General features: G+C 35.0%; 1 protein-coding gene across 4 annotated transcripts in view; it reads right to left on the minus strand.

Moving 5' to 3' along the window:
* PTBP3 (polypyrimidine tract binding protein 3) overlaps positions 1–27,539 on the minus strand; it is a 108,209-nt gene that overhangs the window by 19,154 nt on the left and 61,516 nt on the right. For all 4 annotated transcript variants that reach the window (XM_079928032.1, XM_079928031.1, XM_079928030.1 and 1 more), the window contains 5 exons: positions 18,142–18,252; positions 16,479–16,647; positions 3,052–3,129; positions 478–623; positions 222–255 (listed from right to left, as the gene is read on the minus strand). In XM_079928032.1, the coding sequence (XP_079784158.1) occupies positions 222–255; positions 478–623; positions 3,052–3,129; positions 16,479–16,647; positions 18,142–18,252 (538 nt within the window). The remainder of the gene's footprint in view (positions 1–221; positions 256–477; positions 624–3,051; positions 3,130–16,478; positions 16,648–18,141; positions 18,253–27,539) is intronic.

Below are 27,539 nucleotides of genomic sequence, written 5' to 3' on the forward strand. Positions count from 1 at the left end.
TAGGTTAGGTCTCCTAGCTGTATGTTCCTATTACAATCTCTATTTCCCTTTTTATAAAATTTCGTTGTAACTGTAATCACTTACTGTCTTCCTTGCTATTCTATCCTCAGTGTCAAACACACTAGTAGGCACATAGCAGTAATAAATATTACTGAATGATGCAATATGCTCAATTCACATCATAGATAATATAAAAAACAACAACAAAAAAATTTACTTACCAAATAGGATAAAAAGTCCATGTGGTGTAATAAGCTGTTTGAAAAGGATAACACAAAATATCAGTGTCTAAGTAAAAATTTTAAGTAAGTTTACTTGTTCAAAGCACTGACTTTTTACATGCTGCTTCTATATATACTAGTGATGAATTTTAATAAAAATTCTTAAAATAAACATTTTCATTGAATTTAACTCTAGGTCAGAAGCTACAATACCTCCTCCTGAAAGACTTTTTACATATAATACTTTTCAACTCACATCAGGATTAAGATTGGTGACAAGTAGAACAGAATTTCCCGGTATACCACCAGCCCCAGGAATGGCCATCCTTCCAGTGACGGCAGAGGAGGTGATTGCGAGAGGACCAAGAGCTCCGGGACCTAGTCCAGCTGGGACTGACAGACCTTTTCAAAACATCAAAAGCATTTCATATTCCAGTTATCTGGAGAATTACAACACTTAATACAACTTAAGTAAATAAATGAAGACAAAAGCAAAAGTAGAGAAGAAAATGTTTCAAAGCTACCATAAGGATAACAAAGGTCAGTTTTCTGCCCTCCAGAGTCTGTCTGGAAGTAGAGCTCTTTATTCGTTGATACTATCATACTTAGTACTTTATTATTTATACAGTGCTTTGCATAGCAACCAAATTCACTGGTCTTAAAGCCATTAGGTTTTTCAAAGGGTCTATAACTACAAGTACTCCTTCTATTTCTTAAAACAAATATATTCCAGCACATTTCTCTAAAGCAGATGTTATTTTCATATTGACTTCTACCATAAAACCAGATACATATTTTTGTAAAAAGTCCTTTAGCAGAAGTCACATATATGCATGCTAGGTAGTAATGCATGTTCTAAAACTGGACTGTGGTAATGGCTGCACAACTCCGTAAATTTATTAAAAATCACTGAGTTGTATACCTAAAACAGGTAAATTGTATACATACATTCTGCATGGGGAAAAAACATTTTGTAACCTTGCAAAACATTATTACCATCAAGAACAAATTTATAGAATTCAATATTCTTTTGCAGCAAGAATTTTCAGAGCTCTCTACTCCTCCAGATATTTCAGAACTACTGAAAGTTCTACAATACTGGAATATTGACACTATATACTATACCTAAAACACTACACTTCCTCAGAATGTCCCACTATTTGTATTCTCAGCTTAAAAATTATCTAAGATAAAATCTCTAGTTGATATAAAATAAACCAGTTATTTAATTTATTGATTCTTTAAGCTCAAAATTCCTTATAATAGACAGAGTCTGGCCACTTTATCACAAATCATGTAATTAAATTGCAATATAGTTTACAATCATACTATTCTGCTTGACAATCTAAGGAAAGTTATTATTACCATCATCTTGCTGAATTTTAAAACCGTGCACATCACCTTCTTAGGGTGGTTGCTTTTCCATGAAATCTATACTCAATAGTCTTTTGCATGACCTCTTCCCATGCCCCTGCAACTTTTGAATAACTTCCTTAAGTCTATTATATACCGCCAACACTACACCTTAGCTACACTGTAGGGTATATACATGTGTGTATGTGTATATGTACATCCCCCTGCTACACCTTAAAAGTCTTATCAACTCAGGAGCCCTCTTTACACATTTTTTCTCTTTCTTAACATCTAATACAGTGTTTTATACATACAGTGTGTAGAAAGAAATAACTAAAATGAGGGAAACCATATATCACTACCTCCAAATGTATAAAAATTAAACTTTTGGGAGCTTCAAACACATAAAAACAATGTATAATGCCTTCATTTTAATGGGATAGGTAGAATTACTCACTTAATTAAACATACGTTAAGATGTCTTAAAACCACCAAAAACCTAAAACTTAAATGAACCTCAACCTTTTAAATCACTCTTTTCTTTTTAGTTAACTTCATCCTCTCCAGTGAAGAGAGTAGTTAAAATTCCCAGAATTAGAAAGGTAGGATACAAAGATTACTGCCAGAAAGCAACTATGTTGCAATTTAAAATAGTTATATTCATAAATCACCTGGAAGCTGTAAAAAGGTACTGTGTAGACTAGGCTTAACACTAAGCCACTCTTCTTTCTAATCACCAACCTCAAGTGTATTCTTTAAGCACCAGCAATAAAATCATAAAGTATTTTTTTCTCCTCCTTAAGTTATGATCAAATTCATTTTGTTTACTATTTGGAAAAGAGTCAGAGAGCCATTATCAAAGTATTAACCGATTGCTATCTCTTAATTATTTCTATTACTTAAAGAAAAAAATATATTTTTTTCCTGAAATAAAACAGCATGCATACCCTCTACGGTAATCTTCTAAACCCATTAATCAAAAAAACAAAAAAAGAGGATTTACAAATAAGTTTAACAGTAAATGTTTATTAATTCAAATGTTTGCTGACTGCATACTATGTATTAAATGCCATCAAAGGCATTTAAGGACTCAAAGGTAAATAACACACAAGTCTGTTTAACATGTAATTGATAAGCTTATAAGCAAGCAGTTCATATATTTTGTATAATAACCAAAAAGGCAAATCAGAGATTATTAATATAGTCAACCTATAGTTATCTGTGCCAATGGCAAGTATAAATGATGCAGAATATATAAGGGAATTTTGGAGTTGAGAATGGAACCACAGAGAATTATTTATAAACACAAGGAAGCTGTGCATCATATATTGTACATGAGCCACTTCTATGACTGAAACACCTAATGCTTTTATTATAAATCCTTCAAATATGGTAATATTTTTCATTTTGATAAGTTCCTGGAAAATATAGACCATCATTAAGAAATCATTTCAAATTCAACTTTAGAGTTAGTCACCTGTAGCTTGAGGAAATCCAATGGCTGGGGCAAATCCAGCAGCCCCTGCATATGGTGAGGAAATTATTCCTGGTGCACCTAACGGGGAAGAGAAGCTAAAATAAATACACTACCTTCTATAAATATGGTTATAGCAATATAAAATGGCTATATGAAGGTGTATTACTGACAAAGAGATTCTGTTACAGAGTAAAGATTTGTTCAACAGGTGATCCTTAATGGTAAGTAAAGAGCCTCTGCCACTTTCAGAGGCTAACCCCTTTCAACTGGGTTCAAGGTTCAAGAGTACAGCTAAAATATTATTTAATTTTGAGTTATTAGTTTGCTACTTAGTTTTAGTTTATTTAGTTTTGTTATTTAAGTTGATATTCTTGTCCTTATTTAGAGCATTGTTTCTATGAAAAATCATCAAATACTTATTAAATTGTACTGTACCTGGGGGGTACTGTGCTGACAAAAAGAAATATGAAATAAAAATCCTTGCCTTTGAGAGGTTTTACAAACTAAAAGTATGAATTACAGGAGATTCACAGGCTGAGGATACATGGGTTTAATACAAATATACTGTAAGTGGTCTAAGAAGAAGGGATTGCAAAGGATCACTGTGATTGTTTGAAGGTCTCTCAGGAGGTAAAACTTGAGCTGGACATTCAGTAAGTGAAAAGCAGTGTTTAGTGTGCACTGGATGCTAAACAAAGGCTGGTATTCCCTCTCCTTTTAGAAGCCTGGTGACTGTGAACCATCAATAAAAACAAGAGTTAGTTCCAATGGAGGCGTCAGTACTAGTAGGAAAACAATTTGGTTTGGGACAAGTTAAGGTTGAGGTGATAGTGAGAAACTCAAATGGGAATGCCACAAGTGGAAATGAGGGGGCAAACTCAGAATTTCTAACTATTACAAGACACAGATTTGTAAATCATCTATATAGAAATAAGTGTGAAAGCCATATGAATGAGAGCTCCGCTAAAAAGGGCACAAGGCAAGAAATGAAGAAAGCTAAAAATAGAACCTGGGAGTATTAGTACACTTAAGTGGTAGAGGAAGGAAGAGGAACATTCTAAGGAAAAGAGAAAAACCTTAGAAAGCAAAACAAAACAGTGAATTATAGTCCCTCAGGATCTAGAGACATAGAGTTTTAGGGGAGGGGGCCTTCCATAAAAGTCAAAGAGAGTGAGAAATGTAAAAGGTAAACAATAGTTTTAGAGCAACAGTGAGAAGCTAGACTGTAAGAGTCAAAGGGAAGGTTTTGGGGTTTTTTACCTTAATGATAGGCTGATATGCATATTTATAGGAGGAAGTATGTAGGCTACATTTTCCAGAGGAGTTAAAAGATCATATAAGTTTATTCTCTTCATTAAAGATAATTATTTAACAGAATTTATTAAATATGTAGCTGTGATTAAAATAATTCAAGAAAATACAGTCATTGAGAGACTTCAGGGACAGAGCTAGCAGAGAGAACCAACAATAAATGAAGACACAGAAAATGAGAATAACTGACAGAGTGATGAAATAAGAAGGGAAACATATATTTATTGAAAGCACATTAGCGGGCAAGCATTCTTCTAGTGCTGAGGAAGCAATGAATAAAGCAGACAAGAATCTCTGCCCTTGCTAAACTTACATTCAAGTAGGCTCAAGATCATAGGTAAAATGAAAACAGAAACAGACTCACAGACTTAGAGAATGAACTTACGGTTACTAGTGGGGAAGGGTGGGGGGGAGGGATAATTAGTGAATTTGGGATTGACATGTACACACTGCTATATTTAAAATAGATAACTAACATGGACCTATTGTATAGCACAGGGAACTCTGTTCAGTATTATGTAACAACCTAAATGGGAAAAGAATTTGAAAAGAATAGATACATGTATATGTATAACTGAATCACTTTGCTGTACACCGGAAACTAACAAAACACTGTTAATTAACTATACTCCAATATAAAGTAAAAAGTTAAAAAAAAAGATGATAGGTAAAATGATTCACTTTCATAACAGAAATAACTATATTTAAGGCATAAAGGAAGACTTATCAGAGAGGCTTCAGTACAGGTATAAGTTATCGCGAAAATTTACACTAGAAAATTAAACATACGAAGAGATATGGTAGGGATTCCCTGGTGGTGCAGTGGTTAAGAATCCACCTGCCATTGCAGGGGACACGGGTTCGAGCCCTGGTCCAGGAAGATCTCACATGCTGCGGAGCAACTAAGCCCATGCGCCACAACTACCGAGCCTGCGCTCTAGAGCCTCCAAGCTACAACTACTGAAGCCCAAGCGCCTAGAGCTCGTGCTCCGCAAAAAGAGAAGGCACCGCAATGAGAAGCCCATGGACTGCAACGAAGAGTAGCCTCTGCTCACCGCAACTAGAGAAAGCCCGCATGCAGCAACGAAGACCCAGCGCAGCCATAAATAAATAAATAAATTTTAAAATATATTTTTTAAAAATAAGAAGAGATACTGTAGATTGTATTACTGTTGCCAAGTATTCACTTGACCCTTCCATGTAACTCTGGTCAGTCATGTGACTTGCAGTGTCTCCTGTGGGAGAAGCATACACTTCTATGCAACACCCACCGCACACAGTCATGTGATAGGAACACACGGACAAACAGGACATAAACTGCCTCTATGCAGAAGCTTTAAGAGGCATTATGGGTTTACACCAGCTCTCTTATTTTTTTACTCTCTGCCACAAGAATGCCATGTCTCAAATGTAGTGACACCTTCAGCCTGGGCCCTCCATCAAAAAGACATGTGAAGGAAGTTTGCAAAAGCTGATTTGCAGCTGTTTAAGTGTCAGTCATGTGAGAGGAATAAATGTTAATTGCTGTAAACCACTGAGATTTGTGGCAAGGGCAAGGGACCTACTTTTAAAACAAAACAAAGAGACTAATACAAATGGCTATGGGGTGGGGGGTATGAGGCAGAAGACTTGTAGTAGGTTTTAGAGAAATGAGGAAAATTCTTGAGATAACACTCACTGAACATTAAATAGCAATAAATGAAAGAACTGGCAAACAATTACCAGGGCCAAATTTTAAATAATTGTTTCCAAGTAAAATATGATTAACAAGAACATTTGTTAATACTCGACAAAAGAATCATTTGCAAAGTTTCTGTAAATCTACATTCCTCAAATAAGCAGAAACAGAAACATTTTAGCAAAGTAACCAGTTAGGCAATGGTTTACACAAACTTTTAAGAAAAAGGTTTAAGATTCGCATAACTAAGAATACATATTTTACATTTGGAAAAGGTACTACCACAACAGCAATTAAGGTAATACAAATGAAGAGATAACATTTTTACCTATGAAATCAGTTTATCAGTGTTATTTATAATAGCAAAGCCCTAAAGAAACAAGCTTAATGTCTAAATTGAAGAATTATTATATAAATTATGAGTCACTAGACAAAATACAGAGCCATTTAAAATATTACAAAGAGTATGTACTATGTAAAAAAAAGCTCAACTATTTTGTTTTTCAAAAATGCTGGTACAGTAGCAGACTAAACTTTTTGAGTAACTCAAAAAGAAAAAAAGTAGAAAAAGAAATATCTAATTGCAGAAAAATAACTGCAAAGATTTCAGACACTGGAATTATCAGATTTGATTTGATTTGATTTTTAAATAGTATGTTTGAAGAAATAAAAGCCATGCTGAAAAATATCTGTAGGGAAGATACTTAAAAAAAAAAAAGAACCAAGTATCAATAAAATTTCTAGAAATAAAAAGCACAACTATTGAAATCCAAAATTATCAGACAAATTTAACAACAGATTAGACAAAGGTGAAGAGACCATTAGTAAAATGAAAGTCCCTAAGGAATTATTTAGGATGCAGCTCAGAGAGATAAAGAAATAGAAAATATGAAAGAAAGTTTGAGATACTCAGAGTAAGAGAGTATAACAGGTCTAATCAAAATTCCAGAAAGTAAGAAAAGAAACAGTGTGAAGGAGAAATATATGAGAAGATCATTTCTAGTATCAGTAAAAGACAACAATCCACCAAATCAAGAAGCTTTTTGAGCTCCAGGTAGAAAAAATAAATCCTTAAACAGACACATCATACTGAAACTGTAGACATCAAAGATGAAAAAAAAAATCTAAAGAATAGCCAGAGAGAAAACAGCAGTAATTAGGTTGACAGCTGACCTTCCAAGAGCAACAATGAAAACCAGACTATTGTGTACTGATTTCTCTAATACACTGAAAAAAAAAAACAAAACAAAAAACTGTCAACCTAGAACTCTATATATCTTTTAATACTGACAACAAAATAAAGACATTTCTGGGGAAATGAACACTTCAAACATGTTAACACAGACCTTCCCCTTAAGAGAATAATAAAGGATATCCTTCCGGCAAAAGGTAAGCAATCCCAGATGGCATATCTGAGTTGCAAGAAGAAATGAAAGGCCTTAAGAGAGTTATATATGGCTTAATCTAAATGAATATTGATTGTATAAAATAATTAACAAATTGAAATGTTAAAATCTAAAAAGTTTTAAACATAATAATATCTTGAGTTAGGAGGAGGTAAGAGAAGGTAAAAGGAGTTAAAGTGTCCTAAAGTTCTTATATAAGAAAAGATTACAGGTATCAATTAACTCTATATTTTGGTAAAATAAGTATGAAAGTTAAAAATCCTAGATGAAAATACAAAACAGTGTTAAACTTTGAAAACAGTAGTGGAAAAAACCAAATAATAAATAAACATTAATTCAACAAATATTTTTTGTGTCTATTTTGTGTCAGGCACAAACTAAGTAGAGAAGAAAAAAAACTACCTTGGTGAAGCTTATTTCGACTGATGAAAACAGAATTAAACAATAAACACAGTAAATAAGTTAACTGCATACATAAGAAGGTGATAAATACTACTAAAAAAATAGAACAGGAAGAATCAGGAGTACTGAGGGAAGGCTGGTCAGGGTAGGTCAAAGAAGGCAGCAGGAGCAAAATCTGAGGGTACCTGGGAGAAAAGCCCTCCAGGAAGAGGGAATAACTAGTGGGAACAATCTGGAGGTGGGAACATACCTAACATGCTTTAGAGGGATGTCAGTTTGGTGGGCAAAAGGAGCAAGGGAAGAACATCAAAGGAGATATGTCAAAAGAGTAAAATTGAAGTGGATGGTATAGGGCTTGCAATCCAATGTAAGGATGTGGGCATTTAATACTCTGAAAAACATGGGAGCCTTTGGAGGGTTGTCAGCATTAGACTGAAATGATATGACTTATTTCTCTTTTCTAATTTACATACAATAAACTGTACAAGTACAAAAGGCAACTGATCTGCTTTCTGTCACTAAAGATTAGTTTGCATTTTATAGAATTATATATAAACAGAATCATATACCAGGTGTTCTTTTTTATATGGTTTCTTTCATTCATAATAATGTTTTGTCTGGCTTCTTTCATTCAACATAATCCTGTTGTCCTTAACGATTTATTCCTTTTTATTGCTGAATAGTACTTCATAACATCGATAAACTACATTTTGTTTATCCATTCACCTGTAATAGAATATTTCCAGATTTTGGCCATTACAAATAGAATTGCTAAGAACGTTTGCATACAGGTATTTGTGTGGACACTAACTTTTTCACTTCTCTTGGGTAAATGCCTAGGTTATATTGTAGGTGCACATTTAACTTAAGTAACTGGCAAACTCTTTATCAAAGAGTTTCCTAAATTTTACATTGCCATCAACACAGTATGCTAGTAAAAGATGCTCCACATCCTTGGTACAGGAAACTTTTTAAACTCTAGCTATTCTAGTGGGTATGTAATAATATCTTACAGTAATTTAATTTCCATTTCCCTGATGACTAGAGATGTTGAGCACCTTCTCATGTGTTTACTGCCATTCATATACCATCTTCTGTAAAATATCTTGTCAAATCTTCTGGCCATTTTTTAATAGTTTGTTTTCTTATTACTGAGCTATAAGAGTTCTTTATATAACTTGATATAATTGTCTTATATATATGTGTTGCAAATATTTTCTTCAATGTCTACAGCTTACCTTGTGGTTTTCTTGATGGTACCTTTCAATCAGTGAAACTTTTAAATGTTGATGTACGTACAATATATAAATTATTTCCTTTCATGGTTTGTACTTTTTGCGTTTTACCTAAGAAACGTTTGCATATCCCAAGGTTACAAAGATTTTCTAAGTTTTTTTTTAAATATAAGATTTATTTATTTGTTTGCTTTGTTTTGGCCGTGCCACACAGCATGGCATATGGGATCTTAGTTCCCTGAACAGGAATTGAACCCACGCCCCCTGCAGTGGAAGCTTGGAGTCTTAATCAGTGGACCACCAGGGAAGTCCCCTCTCCTATGTTTTATTCCAGGAGTTTTATACGTTTAAGTTTTACACAGAGGTCTAAGATCCATTTCAAGTCACTGTGTCAGTATGGTGTGAGATACGGATCAATGTTTATTTTCTTTCCAATATGGATATCCACCTGTCCAAAACTACTTGTTGAAGGATTTTCCTTTCTCTATTGAATTTTTACACTGGTAATTTTGCTCAAAATCAACTGAGTACATACATGTGGGTCGATTTCTAGACTCTATATGCTGCTCCATTAATTTATCTAACCTTTCAACACTATCAAACTGGTTTGACTACTGCAGCTTTATATTAAGCCTTGCATTTATTTCCTTTCACTATTTTAGATACTTTTCCATTTCTATGCAAATTTTAGAAGTTCAGTGCATCTTACTAAAGTAAGAGAAAAATTAATTAGAGTAGAGAAAGAAATACGAGTTTATCAAGGTTGCTGAATATGAAATCAAGAAACAACAACACTGCATTTGTGTATTAGTAACAATTTAAAAACCAAATAACAGTGATGGCTAAAACTTACAGGGCACCATTCTAAACTCTTTACGTATATTAGCACATTTAATATTCCTCACAACTCTTACCTGTTAAATACTATTATTATGTTCATTTCACATATAAAGAGACAAAAGTACAGAGCAGTTAAGCAATCTGCCCAAAGTTACACGGATCATAAAGACTGGTCTAGAATTAGAATCTAAAAAGTATGGCTCTTAGGAATAATTCTAACAAAACATATGCAAACCTTTATGGGGAAAAGTCACCAAACTTTACTCAAAGACACTAAATAATATACAAATGAATGGAGATATATACAATATTCAAAGACTGGAAGACGCTATTGTAAAGGTGTCAATTATCTTCTAAGTGATTTATAAAGTCAATATAATCCAATCAAAACCCTAATAGTGCTTTTTTTCCCCTTTGAGGACTTGAAAAGCTGATCCTAAAATTCCTAAGTGTAAATGGTCAAGAATTGCCAAGATACTCTTGAAGAATAAGTAAAGAGACTTAACTCTATCAGACATTGAGACTTGTGGTAATGACAAAAAGAAAGACAAATAAATAGACCAATGGAACAATGCTCAGAAAACTACTCATGCATATATTAACCTCAAATTAATGGTATGTGTTAATTCTGAAACTACTTTTTGTATATTATAGGATTGAGCAAATAATATGTTGAGGCTAATGGAAACTAGATTTCTCATTCTTGAAGAAGGGAATCACCAATATGAAAAAAAGGGTGCTGAATTGGAATTGGAGTTATCAGTTAAAACTTGCGGTTTTTTAAAACACAAACACACACATGCACACACACACAGAGAAATATATTTATGAAGTACACATACACATATATCCTAGTCATGCCCATTTAAAGTTCCTAGAAGCAGTGACACCCTATTAGCAATAAGCACATATAATGCCTTGATACTGATTTCCAAATACTATTTCCTACTAAAAGGAACCAGGGCTCATTGGAGTAACAGCTGACTGCAGTGTTATGGCAGGGAAAGTAAAGATCTGAAATATCTTCTGCCAGAAAGTAAGGAAGTGTTCAAACAATGATGAAGGTATGTCAAAAGGCCACAGAAGCTAGTGGCCACTGGCCAAATCTGGGAGAGTTTGAACATAAAGTGAAAAATGATACTGTGAAATTATTACCCATAGAATAAAATAAGAACCTACAAGTTCATATTAACATGAAAAAATAAATACAATGAATAGTAAATAAGCCACAGAGAGCTAATGCACTGTATAATGAATACAGACAACAATATTATACTAAAACTGTGTAATGTGATAAATATCACTACATCTGAATCATACTACAATATATAAATACATAAAAGTAGCACATTATAAACCTTAAATTCACACGAATTTATGTAATAAAAATGAATGAATGAATGAATGGAGTGTTGGTAAGAAAAAAGTTCTTTATAATAAAATCCCAGCTAATAAATGAGAAGGAATGACAGAATTAGCAAATCACCAATATAGCAACAACTACCACAGTAACAACTAATTTAAGCAATGGATGTTAAAACTAAAGGGTGAAAAGTCATAAGAAACAGGCTATTTTTATAGTCTCAACGTATCCTCCTTATAAGGATATGTTGTTAATTACAAAGAGAAAAACAGTAACTTTACAGGGAAGAAATTTGGCAGAAACCACCTTAAGTGATCAAGGTTAATATCACCAGGAATAGGATAAAGTGGCATTATGTGTCTCCTGATGTAATGAAATGAGAAAGACACAACATTATTTCAGCCAAAAAACCAGACATGCATGTTGGGAGAAATTCTATTATATACCCAACCCTGAACTCTTCTAAAATTTTAAAGGTCATAAAAGACAAAGAATGAGGAAATGTTCCAAATTAAAGGACTCTCAAGAAACATGACAAATAAATTAACCTGATACTGAGAAAAATTTTCATATGAAGAACATTATTTTCACAACTGGCAAAAATTTTAAAAGGTCTATGGATTAGATAATAGTATTGTGTGAATGTTAATTTCCTGATTTTGATAACGGTATTTAGGTAAGAATGTCCTTGTTCCTAGAAAATATACAGTGAGTATTTAAAAGGGACACCATGCTTGCAACTTATTCTCCAATGACTCAGAGGAAAAAACAACAACAGACACACACACACTCACACACGCATATAAACAGAGAGATGATAAAGTAAATGTGGCATGATGTTAATAACTGGGGAATCTGAAGGATATAAGGGAATTCTTTGAACTATTCTTGCAACTTAAAGTATTTCAATAAAAAGTTACTAAAATACTATCAACTTTAAAATATAAGTATTTATCTTTATAATATCAAAGTAATACAGGATTTCTTAAACATGACACAAAAACACAAATATAAAGGAAATGGCAAATAAATTTGACTACATAAAAATACCATGGAGAGAATGAATCAATAAGCCAAAACGGAGAGAAATTATTTGCAACACATAATACCAACAAAGGACTAGTGTCTAGGATATATAAAGAATTCCCACAAATAAACAAGAAAAGACAACAAACCAAACACAAAAACAGGCAAAAGAATTAACAGAAAATTCATAAAGGAGAATGGCCAATAAATAAAGTAAGTTCAACCTCATTGGTAATCAAGGAAATTTCACAGCAGTACTGTTCATAATAGCCTCAAACTAAAACAACCCAAATGTCTATCAACAGCAGAATAGATAAACGAACTGTGGTATATTCATACAATGGGAATCTATACACTTGACAGTATTGACAATGAATAAGCGATAGCCACATATGTGAACATGGATGAATCAAAAGAAAACAAACAGTATGATTCCATTTAGATAAAGTTCTAAATATAGGAGAAAAGAATTTTTTAAATTAGCACTTAGGGCTGCATAATGAGTAGTAAAAAAACCAACCAAACCACAGGGGAAAAGCAGAAAAGCAAAAGCATGACTATCATCAAAAATTTGAGACTACAGTTATCTTGGAGCAGGGAGAGTGGGAACACAATAAATGAGAGGGGTACAAATAGTGCTTCTTCAGTATGTGTAAACATTTTATTTCTTAATCTGGATAGTAATTACATGGGTATTTAAAACTGTATTCACAGGTTTTACAAGCTTTTCTATAGGTATAATATATTTCTCTAAAAAGAGGGAAAGAATGCTCACAACTTAGCCCTAAGACCTTTAAACGGTAATCTTTAAAAGAAAGAAAAGAAAGAACAGCCAGTGAGGTAAGGAAAAAAGTCATGGAAGTGTGGTGTTTCTGAAGCCAAGAGAAAAAAAAGAGGGAATAGTGAACAGTTCAAATATTTGTGAGAGGCAGAGTAAACTTTCACACAACACATAAAAAAGTACTGTTCTCTGTTTGACGAATTATTTATCTTATAATGTAGACACTATTCTGCAACGACAAAGGATTTATTAATACAATAAAAAAAGGATGGTAACATTCTGGTTATTTTATATTCAGAAACCAAAATTTTAAATTGTATTTTTAAAATGTCCTCCTCCCACAATGCAGAACATTAATTATACCAATAGTATGTATTCAATTACTGAAATACGTGCAGTTCTGCATTTGCAAACTTGAGTGATAGCCCCAATTTCTATCATTTGTTATTAAAATGGTAATTACAAAGACCTTTGGCTCTCCCAAATTGTACATATGAGTAGGGGCTGATAACAAATACAGTCATCCCTCAGTATCCACAAGGGATTGGTTCCAGCACACTCCCCAACCCCCACCCTATAGACACCAAAATCCAAGGATGCTCAAGTCCCTTATATAAAATTGTATGGTATTTGCATATAATCTCTGCACATACTCCTGCATACTGTGAATCATCTCTAGATTGCTTATAATACCTGGTATGTTGTAAATGCTATGTAAATAGGTGTAAGTACACTGTAATGCTATGTAAAATAGTTGCTGGTACAAGGTAAATTCAAGTTTTGCTTTTTGGAACATTAGGGAATTTTTTTCCCTCAAATATTTTTGATCTGCAGTTGGTTGAATCCACAGATTCCAAACCTGTAGATATGGAAGCCCAACTGTATAAAACACAAAACTTTGGTCAGACTAAAACAGAAACTTTAACAATTTAGGAACATGAACTGAACAATGTACTTGACATTTTCAGTTATAAGTAACAAAAAGCTTTAACACTAAATTTACCATCTGTTTTCTAGAAAATTTTGGACAACAATTTGGCTAAGGATTCTTTTTTCTCACCTATAAAATGAAGATAAACTAAATATCACTTGAAGTCTCAACTAATATTTTATGGTGTCATCTGGGAAAGAAAAATCAATCACAAAGGGTAATAAAATTAAAATACTTTTAACTAAATAATAAACCACACTTCGAGAGTTGCAAAACCAAAAAGTATATTAACCTAATGATATATCCAAGTAGGCTCTCCACTACTTTTCCCTTTACATAAAGGTTTATTTTAAAAGTTTAAATTATTGAGAATTTTAAATAAAAGAAGGAAGCTCTCCAAAGCAACATTTGTATGAGTAATGCAGAAGACTACTTTTATTAGTGCAAAAATGCAACTTCACACAAACTTAGGGTTAAGATGAAAAGTTCTGATGTTTAAAAAACAAAAACAAAAAATTGTAAATCCTCTTCTTTGAATAAAGGAAAAACATACTACTAATTTAGGTCCTTGTTTTAAAGTATCACTACTTAAAAAAGGAAACGTATTTCTCTTAAGACCACTTACACCAGTATTTTGCTGGTTATATTGGGCTGGCCAAAAGGTTCACTCGGTTTTTTCTGTAAGACACCTTTAGTAGCACTTAGTTGTCTTTAACTTCATTTGAAACAGTTTTGTTAGATTGTATTGTGACAGCTATCAGATCAGCATGCATTTAAAAAAAAACTTATCAAAATTGGTGAATTTCTGTGTAGCCATTTTAATACTGAAGATGGAAGAAAAAAAGCAACATTTTCAGCATATTATACTTTATTATTTCAAGAAAGGTAAAAACACAACTGAAACACACAAAAAGATTTGTGCAGTGTATGGAGAAGGTGTTGTGACTGATCAAACATGTCAAAAGTGGTTTGCAAAGTTTCGTGCTGGAGATTTCTTGCTGGACGATGTTCCACAGTTGGGCAGACCAGTTGAGTTGATAGCGATCCAATTGAGACATTAATTGAGAACAATCAATGTTATACCATGTGGGAGATAGCCAACATACTCAAAATATCTGAATCAAGCACTGAAAATCATTTGCACCAGCTTGGTTACGTTCATCGCTTTGATGTTAGGGTTCCACATAAGCGAAAAAAAGCCTTCTTGACCGTATTTCCGCATGTGATTCTCCACTTAAACGTAATGAAAACGTTTTGTTTTCAAAACAAATTAAGACAGACGATGAAAAGTGGATATTGTACGATAATGTGAAACGGAAGAGATTGTGGGGCAAGCGAAATGAACCACCACCAACCACACCAAAGGCTAGTCTTCATCCAAAAAAGGGGATGTTGTGTATATGGTGGGATTGGGAGGGGGAGTCCTCTATTTTAATTAGCTCCTTCTGGAAAACCAAACGATTAATTCCAACAAGTACTGCTCCCAATTAGACCAACTGAAAGCAGCACTCGACAAAAAAGCATCCAGAATTAGTCAACAAAAAATACGTAATCTTCTATCAGGATAACATAAGACCACATGTTTCTTTGAGCACCAGACAAAAACTGTTACAGTTTGGTTGGGAAGTTCTGATTCACCTGCTGTACTCACCAGACATTGCACCTTCGGATTTTCATTTATTTCAGTCTTTACAAAATTCTCTTAATGGAAAAAATTTCCATTTCCCGGAAGACTGTAAAAGGCACCTGGAACAGTTCTTTGCTCAAAATGATAAAAAGTTCTGAGAAGACGGAATTATGAAGTTGCCTGAACAATGGCAGAAGGTAGTGGAACAAAAGGGTGAATATGTTGTTCAGTAAAGTTCTTGGTGGGGCTTCCCTGGTGGCGCAGTGGTTGAGAGTCCGCCTGCATCAGGGGACACGGGTTCGTGCCCCGGTCTGGGAAGATCCCACATGCCGCGGAGCGGCTGGGCCCATGAGCCACAGCCGCTGAGCTTGCGCGTCTGGAACCAGTGCTCCGCAACAGGAGAGGCCACAACAGTGAGAGGCCCGTGTACCGCAAAAAAAGTTCTTGGTGAAAATGAAAAATGTGTCTTTTATTTGTACTTAGAAACCAAAGGAACTTTTTGGCCAACCCTATAAATCAACTTATTTAAACCAGTGGTAATATATAAGACTATTAATTTCAAGCAAATGGTTGCATGGTTTATAAATAACAAGTAATATTAATGTTAGAAAATAAATTCAATTTCAGGTATCCACTTGTTTTTGCCAACTAATAGAATCTACTAATATTAAGATTCAATTAATGAACACATTTTCGTTCCATGATTCTCACTTTTCTTTAGAAATCCTGAGAGAATCCAAGAAGAAACCACCTGACATATATGGATTAATAAATGAAACTTTTAACTTCAGAAAGCTTGTTCTGTGACCCAAAAGAGAACTACTCACCGAAAGCCATAGGGGGTTCAAGGGATGGCTGGCCATCACCAGTAGGAAGGTCTAAGCGAGTGAAGTCTCTGCTTTTGTCGTTATTATATTTCACATTAAGGCTGGTAAGCTTGGAGAAGTCAATACGCAGAGTGCAGCATGCATTATAGATATTCTGGCCATCCAGAGCCTAAATAAAGCATGTAAGAAAGCATGATGTTTTACAAGATAATAACAATAATAAATCAAGTAGCCTCTATTTTGACAGAGTGGCAATCAGGCATAAAGCAAAGAGGACTAAACTAAAAGCCAAAGACCTGGGTTTACTTTTAACTCTGTCACTGTGTGAGCCTAAGAGAGAAAATGAAAATCTCTATTTCTCAGTTTTTTCATCTGTAAAGTAAGGATAATAATCCCTATCCTGTCTATGATAAGAGCAAACGGAAGAGGAGAAATGTATAAGCTTAGAAAACTATTATACATTATTGTACATTGTACTAATTATTATGATGATTATTTTTTAAATGTTTAAAGATATTTAAATTTTACATTTCATCTTAATTCATTTTAGTGTACTTTATATAGGTTAAGATGAAATAAAGCCTTTGTAAATGGTACCTGTCAGAACCACAATATGTGAAATATTATCTACCACTTACTGTTTTTCTTGTTAAGTTTATTTCCTTTGAGTAATAAACTTGAGGGAAGTTTTGAGTCAGATCAGATACAAGACCAAAAATCAGCAAACCCTCCTTTGAAAATAATAAAGACTTACCAAAGGGATATTTATAGCTACTTATGACTTCCACAAACACTTCAATTTATAAAAATAGATACCAGAAACCAAAACATAAAAATATCAATAAAAAAAAAACATACAAATATACAAAAACCCCTGACTTATCATGATAGTTATTGACCAGTATGCCATCATGAAGGTACAAAATAATATATGTGGGTAGAGGGTACAGCAAATATAAATGTTATTCCTAATCAAGAACTAGACACTTTGTGATACACAAAAGTACTATAAACCTTAGTCCCTATCTTTGGAAAAAAATTAGAAATAATTCAGATACCAATACAAGACAGAATTAGAGTTAGGGATAGATCTCAATAGGAGATGGGTCAAACGTAACCAAACTGAATGTGAAGTTTTACATCCTGTGAAAAGTCAAGCACTCATGTACTAACAAGAAGACAATATGAATTTAAGGCAGCGTATTTCCTAAGATTTAATGTCTTTAGCAATTTAGAGCTCAATGAAATTCAACAGTGAATATGGTTGCAAAAATACTGAAATCAATCAATCTTTGGCTCACTTAATATAAGTAAATGAGGCACTAGGGTAAAGATAATCCTACTTTATTAGTCAGATTATAACAGAAGTACTGTGCTTAACTCTAGACTTTAAATAGGACAAACAGAAATGAGTCCCAGAAATCTGAGAAATGATAGGTGATTTGAAACCATTTCATATGAAGAAAGAAGTAATTTTTAGACTATAAGAAGAGCATATGGAACAGTACTTTTAAAAATGGTAAATTTCAGTATGTATATTTTATTACAATTTTCAAAAAAAACACATGGTAAACTACAGCAAAGGAGAAGACATGATGGCTTTCTCTGGTATCACTGAAGTGACTGATTAACAACTGAAAAATGAAAAAAAGATCATAATTACCATTTTGGCATAATGTGCATTCAATGGGTCAGCATACTGAAGCAAGGCTTGAAACTGATTATTCTTTGTAAAGGTGATAATCTTTAAGACTGTGCCAAATTTAGAAAATATCTGGAAAAAAGTTCACATTAGGTTAAATTTAAGGAAAAAACTTGCTAACATATCTTTATAAATACAACTTGATTCATTAATCCCAGGTTTTTTTGTTTGTTTTGTTTTGTTTTCTTGCGGTACGCGGGCCTCTCACTGTTGTGGCCTCTCCCGTTGCGGAGCACAGGCTCTGGATGCGCAGGCTCAGCGGCCATGGCTCACAGGCCCAGCCGCTCCGCGGCATGTGGGATCTTCCTGGACTGGGGCACGAACCCGTGTCCCCTGCATTGGCGGGCAGACTCTCAACCACTGCGCCACCAGGGAAGCCCCTGAATCCCAGTTTCAAATGAAAATAATTTCCTCTATTAAAACTATTGGTACCAAAATCACTTCAATCAAGCCTAAGATGTTCATGTTTCAACACTCGTGCATGGCTTAAAACAGTGCCTGACACATAACAGGCACTAAATATTTAACCTATTTTATAGCATGTCATAAATGGCACAATACTGAATCAGGAGGTTACAACAGGAATTAATTAATGCTATGAGATGTTGGTGTTACAAAGCATATACCTGGAAGTGGAAGAGTCATACGGATCAACTATTTCAGCCTGAGAATCAGCATCTACTTGAAATTTTTATAGACAGGAAAACTACAAAATATTCAACAAAATGAACAACAGAATGTTCAATGCTCTAATAATTCATCAAATACTCATAGAGCACTGTTCTAAGCTCTAGAAAGTCAGCAGTGAACAAAACAGTAACAAGAGTCTCAATATGGGCTCATCAATTTTAAACAATAGTACCATACTAATGTTAATAATAGGGGAAACTGTGTATGTCTGTGGCGGTAAGGAGGTATATATATTCTGCTCAAGATTTTTGTGAACTAAAAATGCTCTAAAGAATTCTAGTAAAAAACAAAATGTGAAACAGGAAAAAAAAACCTGAAAAAGGCAGAAAGAGAAGGGGGAAGAAACAACAAACAAGTAGGAAACAGTTACCAACCTAGTAGATATAAGCCCAACTATATAAAAAATCACTTTAAATGTGAATGTTCTAAATATGCCAATTAAAATACATACTTGTCAGAGTGGGCTTTTTAAAAAGCACAAACAAAACCCACCTCCAGGTTATTCATCAGAAACCCACTTTAAATATAAAGACTCAAGCTAAAGGGAGAGAAAGATACACCATGCTAACACTAATTTTTAAGAAAAGCTGGTACAGCTATATTAATTTTAGACAAAGCTGACTTTTGAAGAAAAATCATCAGGGATAAAGAAGGAGGGTATATAATAATAATAGGGGTCATTTATCCAAGAAGACATAACAACCCTTAATATGTATGTGCTTCATGAAAAAGAATCAAAATACTTGAGAAAAAAAGCTGCTGGACTATAAAAACACTATTGTAGCTGGAGACTTTTAACACCGCTCTGTCACTAATTGACAGATCCAGAAGTCAGAAAATCAGGAAGGATATAGCTGAACTGAATAGCATCATCAATCAACTGGATCTAATTGACATTTATAGAACAGTGCACCCAATAATAGAATACACATTCTGAATTTTGCATGAAACACTGACCAAGATAGACACATTCTGAGCCATAAAACACACTTTAACAAATTTAAAATAACAGAAATCATACAGTGTATGTTCTCAAACAATTATAGATTTAAACTAAAAATCAATAACAGAAAAAAATAACCTGGAAAATCCTCAAAGAAAGAAAAAAAAGAAAGAAACGAGTCTCTGCTCTCATAAGGAAAGACAGACGATAAACAAATAAGCCAATAAATAACAATGTCTGGTCATAAAAAAGTGTTTTGCTTTAAAAATAAAAGGGAAAGGGATGAGAGTGAACTGGAATGCAAGTTGGGAAGGTGCAAGGGTGCTCAAGGAAGGCGTCTCTAAGGAGTCTTTAGAGAAGCGGAATAAACAGAGTTGGGGGAAAGTTTCCTGACAGACCCCTGGTTACCAATGCTCTTACAACACTTGTTATACTTCCCCACCACAAGTTCAGGGCCAGGGTTACTACAATGCATTTTGCTTTCCTCTGACATCCCATTTTAAATCTGGATTTTAATAAGCCAGAAACTTGCCCTTCTGCTTCTAAGGATAAAAACATAAGTATTCCCTATGCTGCTAAGAATTTGCTGTTATCAAATACTATGTATGTGTCTCCTTAATAGGCAAATGGTCCTGCTTTTTGATTATCAGAAAGAATGATCAAGAATAACTATCCTAGGGATTTCCCTGGTGGTCTAGTGGTAAAGAATCCGCCTGCCAATGCAGGGGACATGGGTTCGAGCCCTGGTCTGGGAAGATCCCACATGCTGAGGAGCAACTAAGCCCGTGCGCCACAACTACTGAGCTTACACTCTAGAGCCCACGAGCCACAACTACTGAGCCCGTGAGCCACAACTACTGAAGCCTGTGCACCTAGAGCCCATGCTTTGCAACAAGAGAAGCCGGTGCACCGCAACAAAGAGTAGCCCCTGCTCGCCGCAAATAGAGAACGCCCATGCGCAGCAACAAAGACCCAACACAGCCAAAAAATAAATAAATGTATTAAAAAAAAAAAAGAATCTGCCTTCCAATGCAGGGGATGTGGGTTTGATCCCTGGTCGGGGAACTAAGATCCCACATGCTGTGGGGCAACTAAGCCTGTGCGCCACAACCACTGAGCTCACGTGCCGCAACTGCTGAGCTTGCGTGTCTCAACTAGAGAGCCCACATGCCATGAACTACAGAGCCCATGTGCTCTGGAACCCCTGCACCACAACCACAGAGCCCACACGCATTGGAGCCTGTGTGCCACAACTAGAGTAGAGAAAACCCACATGCCACAACTAGAGAGAAGGCTTCGTGCCGCAACGAAGATCCTGCACGCCACAACGAAAGATCCCACATGCCTCAATAAAGATCCCACACGCCACAATGAAAGATCCCGCATGCCTCAATAAAGATCCCACATGCCACAGCTAAGACCCAATGCAGCCAAAAATAAATAAGTAAATAAAAAATAAATCTTAAAAAAAAGAATAACTATCCTAGAGCACAGGCAACAAAAGAAAAAATAGATAAATTCAACTACATCAAAATGGACACTTATGTTCATCAAGACTATCAACTGACTTGAAAAGACAACCCACAAAATGGGAGCCAATATTTGCAAATCATGAATCTGATAAGGGGTTAATATACAGAAATATAAAAAAAACTCCTACAACTCAACAACAACAAAAACCCAATTTTAAAAACAGGCAAAGGATTTGAATAGACACTTCTCCAAAGATAATCAATAGCAACAAGCACTTGAAAAGATGCTCAATGGGAACTCCCTGGTGGTCCAGTGGTTAGGACTGCCAAGGGCCCAGGTTCGACCTCTGGTCAGGTCAGGGAACTAAGATCCTGCAAGCCGCGTGGTGTGGCCAAAAAAAAAAAAAAGAAAAGATGCTCAACATCACTAATCATCAAAATGCAAATAAAAACTACAACAAAATACCACTTCACGCCCCCATTAGGACAGGTACTATTAAAAAATCCAAAACAAACAGAAAAGATTAAGTGTTGGGGAAGATGTGGAGGAAGTGGAACCCTTGTGCACTGTTGATGGAAATGTAAAATGGTGCAGTGGCTATGGAAAACTGTATGGGGATTCTTCAAAAAAAATTAAGAAGAAAATTACCATATGATCCAACAACTCCATTTCTTGGCATATACCCAAAAGAATTGAAAGCAGAGACTCAAAGAGATAATCTGAACACCTATGTTCATAGCAGCATTATTTGCAATAGCCAAAAGATGGAAGCAACTCAAGTATCCATCCACAGATGAATGAATAAACAAAATGTGGTATATCCGTACAATGGAATATTATTCAGCCTTAAAAACAAAATTCTGACACATGCTACAACATGGATGAACCCTGAAGACAATGAGTTAAGGGAAATAAGCCAGTCTCAAAACAACAAATGATGCGTGATTCCGCTTATATGAGGAACCTAGAGTAGGCAAATTCACAGACAGGAGGAAGAATGGTGGTTGCCACGGGCTGAGAGAAGGGAGGAATGGGGTGGGGAGTTACTGTTTAATAGGTACAGGAGTTTCAACGGGAAGATGAAAACATTTCTAGAGATACATGCTATTTGGTGATGGTTGCAAAAAAATATAAATGTACCTAATGCCACTGAACTGTACAATTTAAAAAAGTTAAAATGATAAAATTTATGTGTATTTTACCACCCTCCAAGATAAAATAACTATCCTAAAGTCCAAATACTCATTTTTGGCAAGATATGCTTTAATATATTATTAGCTTAGAGTTAACCATTTCTTATAAGAGATAAGAAGATCAACAAGATTTGTGGAACCAATTTGTCTTGGAAGGGATCACCAGAAAATGCCATTCCTTAAAAGATAGTCTGAAGGTTCTTTATTGAAATTTAAAACTTTTAATAAAATGTAGCTAATTTCATTATGGTCATATTTCAGGGTTTAGAACTTTGAGACCTTAACCCCTCATTATAACTGTATTTTGAAAAACACTAGGAAATTTTTTGTTTTGTTCTTTTAATGAAAACTTTGGCCTTGTAACAGGTTATTTCCTCAGTACACCCTCATGTCCTAGATAATATTCTTAAAGTTTATAGAAGAATACCAAATTTACTTTCTTCTCAGCTGTCAAAGATTTTATGTTGTATCTTTCTTTAAGATATAGGTATAAGCATTCTTGGGAAAAGGTATTATGTTTTCTTAATTTCCATCCTTGGTGATACTATGGTGTTACATGCATGCACACACATCAATCTATATATTGTAAGTACATCAACTGAGGTTTGTTTGCTTTTTTTTCCGCCTGATAAAGTAGTAACAATGTTAAAAATGTGTATGTATATATATAAAAGGAGATATAATAACTGCCTAACCTCCCTCCTTCATACTGCAGACACAGGTAGTGCTCTAAAGTACAAGTCAGATTATACTTTTCCCTGCTTAAAATTCCTCACTATCTCCCCATTATCTACATGGTAAAATCCAAGCTCTTTGGTATAACATACACAACTTCTCCCTGGTGTACCTCTCCAACCTCATTTCCTCACACTTTTTATACCACACTATTTACATCAACAGTAGGGAACTGTCTATAGTAGTTCTCCAGATATACTAAGTGGTTTTGGACTTCCATGCCTATACATGTGGCTTTTCCCTTTTCCTGTAACTCTTTACCTAATACCTAGTAAATTTTCATTTATCTTTTTCAAAACTCAGCTCAGGGAATAATGCCACCAGAAAATCCTTAGCCTCACCCAAATCTCAATAGAGTTCATTCTCTAGTACCAAATATTAATATCTCCTCTAGGCCTCATACAAATATTTATCTAGCTGTTTTATTTACATTGGTCTATACATTTGTTTATATATGTCTCCTTTAGACTGAAAGGTCCTTGAAGGTATATACCTTGCCTGAATCATTTCTCTATCATTGAGTACAATTCCTAGCATATAAGAGGCACAGAGTAAATGCTTATTATTAACTGATAACAAATTATACTCTGAGATCTGACTGAAGAATTATGGCAATATGCAATTTTTAAAATGATAAATATTTTTGATGTAAAATATCTTGTTAATGAAGTAACAAGAGCATATAATTTGCTCTAAAATTTGGGATTTTATACTGTATTATGCTACAGAACCTAGTTAATTTCCACTTAACCTTCAGATTTTGTTAACGGTTCGATTCCTTTCCCTCATTTAACTTGAACAAAAACCTGAAGCATATCCTCCCTGACAGATGTGTTTGGCTGTGTAATTTTCATCTGAATGTGCCAAGAGAATATGAATGAACTCAACTGGCTAACCATGGATAGCTCTCTAGAGTCCCCTGGATCGTATTTACTGAAAGAGTAGCTGCAAAGATCAATCTGATACTTTTTTTTTTTTTAATTTATTTTTGGCTGCATTGGGTCTTCGTTGCTGTGCACGGGCTTTCTCTAGTTGCGGTGAGCCGGGGCCACTCTTTGTTGCAGTGCGCAGGCTTTTCATTGTGGTGGCTTCTCTTGTTGCAGAGCATGGGCTCTAGGCACGTGGGCTTCAGTAGTTGTGGCACGCGGGCTCTAGAGCACAGGCTCAGTAGTTGTGGCGCACGGGCTTAGTTGCTCCGCAGCCTGTGGGATCTTCCTGGCCCAGGGCCCAAACCCACGTCCCTTGCACTGGCAGGCGGATTCTTAACGACTGCGCCATCAGGGAAGTCCCCAATCTGATACTTTTGAATAAAGTAAGTGAGCACCAACATTGGGGAATTCAGGAATGCCTGAAGTGTAGTTTTTAACAACTTTTTATAATTATCAAAATACTCAGTTTTAAATAGATTTGGTCTCAAAAGATCAATGTTTAGGAAAGTTTAATATATATTTTTATAGATTACAAGGTCTTTGATTATTTCCTAATATATTTACTTTGCTGTCATAAACATAAGAAACACATAGACTCAACTCTTGACATTTCTTGTGCATTTTAATCTTTTCAGACTTTAAAATGGGACTAATAAAATACTAAAGATCAAATTCTGATAAAATTAATCTTCAGGGTGATGTTTATAAAGAGGGCTTGCCAGAAACTGTTCACCAGTATTCACTTGTAAAAAGCATTGTAAAAAGCATTATTTATATTAGAACTTTTAAAAATAGCAAGCACATTGGCCACAATTTGTTTATAATAGTTTTTGTAGCCAACAAAACAGCAAGATTTAAGAATTAGAATTTGTATTACTAGTGTTGTATTACTAGTGTTGATTCTTTTATTTGATACCATAATAACTGGTTTTTGCAAGCTATTTATCTTTATTTTGTAATTCAAAAAGATAAGTCCTTCATCCTGAAGAGATTCACCTTTTGGACATTCATAAAGTAACCCCATATATAACAGTACTTGGAAGTAATGGATTCCACAAAAATACTGTTTTCACCTACTCCTTCAGTACACAAAGAAATTTTTTAGAATGCAGGGTTGAGTTTATGTAATGGAACAGTTGATGAATGCCTTCTTTATCTACAAATACTCGCTAAGTGATGCCATCCAATCCAATGGCCTTAATTACCACTCATATGCAAATGATTACCAATTCTCCAGCGTGAATTCTTAGGCCCAATCCAGACTTATTTCCCAACTGTCTCTTCAACATCTCCCACTTGGCTGTCTAACAGGTATCTCAAATTTAACATGTCCAAAACACTCTCTTGATTCCTCCCCTTCCTCCCACCCCTGCCCTAAATCTTTTTCGCTCTCAGTCTTTACTATCTTAGTATAAGATAGCTCTATTTTACCAGAGGCTCATATCCTCAATCTGGAAGGCATTCTTGATTACCCTCTTTCTCTCCATAACCCACATCTACTAAACCCATCAGCAAATCACTCCAAATATATACGTAATCACCATGTGCAGTGCTCACGTCCCCACCTGGGTCACCACCATCTCTCATCTGGACTATGATAAGAGCCTCCACTTATGCCTACAGTTTATTCTTAACATAGCAACAAGAACATTAAACCTATCATCTCCCTCCTCTACTCAAAATCCTCCATGGCTTCCTATTTTACTCAGTGTAAAGATTACAAAGGCTTTGCATCATCTAGTCTTAACACCTTCTCTGAGCCTATCATTTATGGCTTCCCTATTTTTTACACGCCAATGATATAGTCTTTTTTCTGATATTTGAACACATTAAGCACACTTCCATTTTAGGGACTTTGCACTTGCTGTTCTTTCTGACTGCATCATTGTTCTACCATATATACACATAACTTACACCCTCACATCCTTCAAGCTTCTGTTCAAATGTCATAGTGTAAACACTTCCCCTAACCTACCTCATTTGAAATAGCACCACTCCTATCTCAGTCATCATTAATCCCCTCACCATGAGCTAAAGGAAAAACACTAGCTTCCATAGATGTTAGAGAGCAGTTTAGCTAATATCAACTCTACTTACTAATTAATTATAACATGTGCAACCAACTCCACACTTCCATGTATTTTCCAATCACAATATTTATCACATTTTATGCTATTACTTATGAAATTACATCTTACCCACAAGACCACAAGAGCAAGGATCAGTTTCTTACAGTGCAATTTACTAGCATCTGATAAGTACAGCTAACATTTCTTGAGCACTTACTATGTAACAGGCACTGTTCTAAGTGCTTTAAATGCATTAACCCATGTGATCCACACAATGAAGGTATAAAATAGATACCATCTTCATCCCCATTATATAAATAAGAAAAAGACATAGAGGGAGTAAGTTACTTGTCCAAGGTTATAGAGGTAGTAAGTGGTAGAGCTGGGATTCAAACCAGCTCCAGATACTGTATCCTTAATCATTATGCTATACTACATTTTAGTTGGCCAATGGAATAGAGTGTCAGGGGGAGAGGGCTAAATTAACGTAATTAGAGAAAGACTCTCTGAAGAGGTGAATTTGAGCTGCAAATGGAATGATGTAGATTCAGCTAAGCGGCTATCTCCCTAAAGAGTGTTCCAGGCCTAAGAAATAGAAGACAGAAATGGACAAGGACAGAAATAAGAGGGGGGGAGGGGGAGAGGGTCAAAGGGCCAGAAAAGCTAGGGTGTTAAATAAGCAGAAGAGTTAGGAAGTGAGCTTAAAGAGATGGGGAGAAGTCTGCACATGGGGACTTAAGTGCCTTGCTAAGAAGTTTTGGTGTTTTCCAACAGCAATGTGAAGAAGGATTAAACAGGAGAGTGCCATAACTAAAGGGCTGAGAGTCCTATCCCAATGGTTACTATTGAAGACTCTCAATTACCTCTCTTCACCTGAAGGACCCATGATCTTTTGGGAAAGAAACAAGGTTTGTTACTGGTCTGAGGGAAATGACAAATGGAATGACAAGACAGGACCACACAACCTTGACTAAATTCACTGCTGACTGATGGCAATGTTGAGCCACAGGTGCAATAACATCTTCTGTAAAGCAGTAGAAGTTAGCAGTAGCTACAGTGCCACAGTAGCAAAAGCAAACAAAAAATGCTGATGGATCACAGAGGGTTCAATGCCACTTTGCGGGATAAACAGTAGAAAAGAAAATCCACCAGAACAAAGAAACCAATCACTTAAGTAACTGCTGAACACTTTTAGGAAACAACGGTGGCTATGGATACCACTGCTAAAACCCTCCATAGGACATGCTTCACAAATGCACATATTTAGAAAATGGTACTCAGGAAACTATCACAGGGAATAAAGTAGGCATAATAAATGGTATATTTT

This window comes from Stenella coeruleoalba, assembly GCF_951394435.1.
Source record: "Stenella coeruleoalba genome assembly, chromosome: 7".
Classification (NCBI taxonomy): Eukaryota; Metazoa; Chordata; class Mammalia; order Artiodactyla; family Delphinidae; genus Stenella; species Stenella coeruleoalba.